The sequence below is a fragment of the Pygoscelis adeliae genome, unplaced genomic scaffold (genome assembly GCF_000699105.1).
Source record: "Pygoscelis adeliae isolate BGI_AS28 unplaced genomic scaffold, ASM69910v1 Scaffold154, whole genome shotgun sequence".
In the NCBI taxonomy this organism is placed as follows: Eukaryota; Metazoa; Chordata; class Aves; order Sphenisciformes; family Spheniscidae; genus Pygoscelis; species Pygoscelis adeliae.
In genome coordinates this window covers 611,971-618,761 of record NW_008825113.1, presented here as the reverse complement: position 1 = coordinate 618,761, position 6,791 = coordinate 611,971, and the positions used below count along the sequence as shown (strand labels likewise).

The 6,791-nt window shown below is 37.4% G+C and overlaps 1 protein-coding gene across 1 annotated transcript in view; it reads left to right on the top strand.

The window, feature by feature from the left end:
• SYNJ1 (synaptojanin 1) overlaps positions 1-6,597 on the top strand; it is a 68,084-nt gene extending 61,487 nt beyond the window's left edge. Inside the window, exon 30 of the mRNA XM_009327940.1 lies at positions 3,416-6,597. Coding sequence (XP_009326215.1) covers positions 3,416-4,270 — 855 coding nt within the window. The 3' untranslated portion in view covers positions 4,271-6,597. The remainder of the gene's footprint in view (positions 1-3,415) is intronic.
• Positions 6,598-6,791: the final 194 nt, after the last annotated feature.

Sequence of the window (6,791 nt, the reverse complement as noted above, 5' to 3'; positions counted from 1 at the left end):
TTTGCCTGTTAATATTTTTTCATTTTGGAAACTTAGGCCAAAAACCGGAGGATATTTTTTGAATATACAGGTAGAATATCAGGACTTTTTGTAGTTTGTTACAAAGTATGAAGTGTTGCCAGCAGAAAATATACATGGAGGCATAAGGTACTTGAGAACGTACTGGTTTTGTGAATAGAAACAGATTGCATTGTGTCACTTTCGAAAGCCTCACACCTTCTAAATGTCGTTTTACCACTGATCATTTTGTGAAAGAGGTGCAAGCAGTTCATTCAAAATCATTACGAAAATTACACTTATCTGTGTGTATACGCAGCAATAAAAAATATGCTTAAGAACACTATAAACAGGATTTTAAGCTTTGTAATGCCGTGGCTATATTGTTAAAAATATCCAAACCAGATAGTTTAAGACTACTTCAGGGAGCTATAATTTTCTCTGCAATCAGACTTCTTTGATTAACGCAGGCTGTGCAATCACAAGGAAGGCCCACTTTGAGCTTCATTTATTGTCTCCAGCTTAGGGTTTGGGGTTTTTTCTGAGTTTAGTTAAACGATGTTTATTTCATTTCTTGATTATCATTTGTAAATATGAAGTTTTCTGAGAATCGGTCTTTAAATAAATACAAAGTCTTTTGAGAGGTAGTGGATTCCAAGCCCATCCTTTGATTCAGAGCTTGATTGTGATGTTTAAGAACCCAAATCTCTCCTTATAAAAATAATTGTTTGTATACAGTGCGGATATTCAGGACTCTATAGCTTACCAAGCAATACTTTAAAAAAGAAAAGTAGTTATTCTAAATAGTTTTATTTATTGTAAATTAAGGAGATTTTGTTTTTTGATTGAATGAGAAGTCTTACCTTTTTTTTCAGCTTGAAAAACTATTACTATAGATGAGTGAGTATACCAACACAGTTCCCAGAATGAGGGCTGTAGTGCTTTTCATGTTAATAGATGGTTAGAATTAGACCATCGATAGTCAAATTCTTATAATCAGTCTTCAAAAAAATAGCACAGTCAGCTGCACAATGGATGTCTGTATGGAAATAACACTAGAATTGGCTTGAGCTGGTTTTTTTGACTCTTAATGGTAGCGCTTATAAGTCTTACAATACAATACAACAGAAATTTAAAATTTAGTATAGTGTGTAATAAATAGTTTTGGTTTGTATTCATATCTCAAAAAATGGCTTTGTGAAAACTTAAAAGTATTTGTAACATAAGGTTGCTTTGTTACTTGGATTTTCTTCCTAATTTTCTTTCCTTTGATGTCTGTTTCTCTTTCACAAGCAGGAGCAACCATCAGGGTAACAGGTATCTGACTATTTACCAATCTTGTATGTGGTCTCCATTTATTCAAGCAGAAAAGATGTATGAATCTTGTTTTCATACATCTGCAGCCTCATCCATGTTAAAAATCACCTGTCCACATTAATGAATTGACCGTCATACCATAGTTTGCTTTTTCCTTTCATAATGCAATTAAAATTGATACTGGTTTTATTAGCACCATAGCAAATATTTTGCTTCATCATCTTTTATGAAACAATTGGAACCTCACGTATGTTGCTTAGTCACTGCTGAATCTCCTGGCCTCAGTCTATTTGGAAAAAAATGCAAAGGTGTTGGAGCTAACATTTGTCTTTAATACAAATAAAACCTGATGCAATTGCACTGCCAAACTTTGTTCAAAATAAAACCCGTCTTTCACGTTTCTCAAAGAACAGAGAACTTACTATTACCCCAAAGTAAAATATACTGTTTGTTACAATTTTAAAAGCATGTGGTTCCAGAATTATTCAGAGCAGATTTTTACTTACAATAAAGAACAATTTGGATTCATAGTTTCTTTGGGATCTTGTACTTTTTGATTACTTGGTTAAAGAACACAGGACTTAACCAGCTGGTGCCAAGCTGCATTTGACTTACATTCTTTCTACAGTTCAATTTGTCACATTTCCCCCCTCACTTACTTGATGCCTTTGTTTTAGTCTTAATTTTCCAAAACACTTACTATATACATATAAAAATACCAACATTGAACTACTCCATTTATGGTTTGGTAACATTAGGCCTCATCTATTTCAGGAAAACTCTCTGATGTAGTAAGTACCAGGGATGCATGTAACCGACGTTGTTGTTTCAAAAAAAACCACCAGAGCAAATGCATTGTTGCCAGCATACTTCGTTTCTCCTGCCGACCAATTCAAGCCACAACTGCAATTTTTTAAAAGAAATTGCTATGCTGGATACATTGGGGAAAAACTTACCATTTTCTTACTATTCCTGAGAGTCTCTAAAGCCTGTAGACTAATTTTGCATAGCTGCTTAGGCAGTGGATACGTGGAGACATGCTTCAAACTATTCACAATGAATGCAGTAAAAACAAGCTGTTTAAAGATTGAGGTTAGGCTATAATAATATTGTATTTTAGTTGATACTTTTAACTAGCATCCTAGTTCAACAGAACATTAGTTAATAGAATTTTCATGCTAAATATCCGAACTATTTGGGTATATTAAGGTGATGGGTTAAAATGACAGATTTGCTTGTGAAATTGGAATTCTCAGAAGCTGTTTTAACTTAAGCTTAATTCTTTGCGTTCATTTAATAAGGGGAAGCTCCGAACTCTGTTCTGTCAGTGTGATGACTTGACCAAAGGTAGATACTCTGCCTTTTTGGACAGCCATTACAAGCTATAAAAGTTGCATTGTTGTTTGAAGAACTTTTTATAAACAGGAATATTTTGTTTTTAAAAGATGAGAAGTTCTGTGGAGAAAAGTCTGTCTTCTCCATTTGGTATTATTCTAAACAATGATAACTTGCCATTTTAAAATATTACAAATTGATGCTCGTACCTTCACGTGGCAAGAAGCACTGGAGATGCCTACAGATGCGTATGTCTACATAGAAATGTCTGAAGTGCATATACTAATAACACTAATATTTCCTTTCATTGTGATGCTTAAAATATTGCTTGTAACATCAGTGTTATAAACTCTCAAACAATGAAACCTAGAGTTTTTTCTTTCATTATTTGTGCTGGGTTATCACTTGTTTAGAATACAGCATCATTTCCCAAGTTTCTTAAAGATTTTCTTCCACAAAGTCCACTAGTGCTTTTGGCTAGGATTCTGACCTGCATGAAGTAGATTCAAGTTGCATCAACCAACACGGGGGAAAACTGTGTTTCTTTTTGGCTTTTCAGAGAAGGGGTTAAGGATTACTGTTTTCCAGAAAAGAAGCAGTCATTCTACTACAAGTGCGTTGTGCAAGTTACAACCAAATTGTACTGAAGTTTCAGTTTAAGCCCAAGAGCTTCTTTTCGTCTCATAGAAGAGTGAGAAATGGGGAGTTAGTAATAATCTTAAAACAGACAGCCACGTGATTACTAAGCACCTTGTTTTCTTTCCAGGTTAAAACAAATGGAACGTACGGCACTAAACTTGAAACACAGTTAAACAGTGACCCTTTTGAAGATTTGTCATTTAAGCTGCTTGTGTCAAAGATGCAGACGTCTGTTCGAACATCACCTGTTCCGACTTTAAACCAAAAGGAGTTGATACAGTTGCCTTCAGCAACGCAAAGAAATGCTGATATTTTGAATACTGTAAATTGCATGCCAGCAATGCCTCCTATTCCAACCTTTAACACATCCCAGGAACATATGCGCAGCTCTCCAAATCCATTTATTACTGGACTGAACTGCACAAATCCATTCACTGAAAGAACTCCTAATGCTGGAAACCCATTTAGAACGGAAACGCAAGAGTCTGAAATAACTTCACGTCTTCCAGAAGGACGTGCCGCTTGCAATCCTTTCCCTTCTCTAAATCCCCCCAGTTGTAATACAAGCAAGCCTGTATTTTCTGTTGATGCATCTGAAAACACTTTTTGCTTGCGAAGTAAATCTCTCATGGTAAAAAATGTACACCCAAAAGGATGGGTAACGTTTGATGATGAGGAGGAGAATTTCAATGTAAAGCTAAAGCCATCTAAAAGTGTTCCAGATTTTAAGCAAATCAGTTCCAGGAAGTCAGCTGGATCTCCAGATTTGCTGGGCACTGAACAAAACACTTTTCTTGGTTCAGACTTCAATGTTGATAATGACTGGAATAAAAGTTCTACTGATTGCTTCTACACAATGCCAGCAAGAAGACCACCTGCACCTCCTATACCATCAAGAATAACCAGCAACAGGTCCCCCTCAGATCCTTTCACTTCTTTGGCACCTAAGGTGTCACCAACACAAGATTTTACAGAAAGATAGATGTTCAAAAATATAAGAGGTTGTATTTGTTGCTACGTTTATCCAGTAGAATAATTGGGCATTTGAGATTATTCTGTGTGCAATAATTAATTGTCAAATGCACTGAAACTTAACTCTACTCGTAAACAGCCACTATTGTTTGTGTATAAATTTTGAATATGTATATATGGTAGAGCACAAAAAATTGTCTGAAATCTATTAAAATCCTGATGTAATAGTATTTGAATAGACAGAGAAAAGAAAGATGAGCTACTATTCTCATTAAAATATACCAATCTTGGAAATAATTTTTGCTTAGGGAGCTCTCTCATTTCTGTTCCCCTTCGTGGAATTTTAAAAAAAAAAAAAGGGGGGCTCCCTGCTGGTAGCCTCCCCACTCCCTTTTTACTGTTTTGTTAATTGATATTTATAAGTATTTACCAAAGAGCTGCCAAAGTTTATTGAGATTTGAATGTTGACAAGTATTGTTTAGAAGTTGTTTAATTTATAACAGAGGCTATGGATATTTGTAAGGCTTATATTTGAATTTGAGGCACAACAAAAATAGTTTAATTTCAAAATACAAACAAAACTTTGCATATTAATATATTCAATATTTGACTTCAATTTTCTGTGTCAGTACATTTCAGCTATTAAATATTATTGTGACATATATTCACTAGCATTACTTCAGAATAATTGTTCCATATCATCCATTTATTAATTACGATTTTAAAGATACTTTTTTCCCACAACTGGGAAACAACTGATACAACAGGTTTTCCCTCAACCTCTGGAGAAAAATTCCCCTTGGGTTTTGAGATACAAAGCAGTCTCTACCAGTTGCAGACAGCATATTGGAGTTGGCTTGTCCCACTCCCCCTCTTTTGCGTGATAGAAGGGCTTTCTTGGCCCACAGAAAGACCCGAGTGAGGGAATCAGCAGCCGTGTTAGAACATCAGAGGAGGAGGAAGTCACCTTCATGTGATTGGGCTGTCCGCTCAGCATCCTCCCCATCTACTAGACATACTGCTGTGTTTTTAAAATCTTACTTTCAAAGAAAACAGGAGAACAGTAATTCTCTGAGCTGAACAATATCATTCTGTCACTTTTGCAGTTAAGACTAAATGAGTGACTCTTCCTCGCCCGGAGACAGTGACCATCCTCTGTGTGGTGCTGCTCTGAGGTTAGTGAAGGCTCAGTCACAGTTCTATGTATTACGCTACAAAAACGCAACTCTTTGTGCTGTGATGATTTTCTAAAGCTCACGTGAGATTACACAAAATACGGTATTTTGTTATCCTGAGGCAATTCAAATAACTGATTTCCTTAGCTCCATTTATGTATGCCGTAAAACCCTGCGGTTCTCCTGACCATTCGCAGTGTCTTAGAACATAACTCGTACACGCAGCTGCGTGCTTTCACCCGAAGCTGAACGTGTCACGGCGTTGTCATCTCTTGGGGGACTGCCAATACACACCTACACGCATTGGCTTACTTGCGAGCAAACTGTGCAAAACCAGGGACTGAAACACAACATACTAGCATTATATTTGTAGTAGCAAAATACACCATGGCAGTACTTTTTATAAATTCTCAAATGCTATCAAAACATTATTTATAAAATAATCCACTCTTCCTTTAAAGAGTATACGGTTAGCCATGAGCTGCAGTTGGATAGAGGAGTGACCATAGTTTTATATTGTGCTTTTTTTCCATTCAGGTCATTAAACAGTACTTGTACATTTTAAACAGCAGTGGTACTATGCTCTTTGTGCTGCGGTATGTGAATTACCTTGTTTTAAACTGTTGCTATAACCATCTGTGTGATTGGTGTTTTGGTATATTCTTACATTAGCAAAACAATTTGGGGGGGAAGCTTTTTGTTAGTGGAGTTACGTGATAAATATGTTCTTTGTTGAATATTCAATTACAGTGATTAAAAACTACTGTCTAAAATGTACCTGGTATACAGCACCTCTACACTTTACGGGATGACGGAGATTGACAGCGAAGTACTGCGAAGATCACAAGAAATGCTCCAAAAATATAGTGTGTGTGTGTGTATATAGCTAACCGCTGTAACGTGTATTAACGACAATAACTACTAGCAGAAGTTCTGAAAATACTAAGACTTAAACTTAGAAACGCGCACCACGTCTTCATGAAATCCGTGTTCCCTGTGGTAAATCGCTCTGTTACGTGTAACGATTTTCTCGCTTGTGGCACACCGCCGTTGATGGCTGTTACCCTTCCCGGAGCTGCAGTATTGAAACTCGGTGGCGTACAACATTCCCTGCCTGCCCCGTGGGAGGCGGTGGTGTATTCATGAAATAAACGTACCTGCCCTGAAGGAATTTTAGCTTTTTCTCTCTTTGTACCTCAGGTACTTCCCCGGCCCCCCCTGTACCGCGGCGCTGCCGCGCCAGGAGGGATGGCGCCCTCCCTCTAAACGTCTCTGATGACGACAGCGGGAGGGCCGGAAGCGGAAGCGCCCGCGGGCCGGAGGGAAGGGGCGGCGCCGGCGCCGGTCGGGGGATCC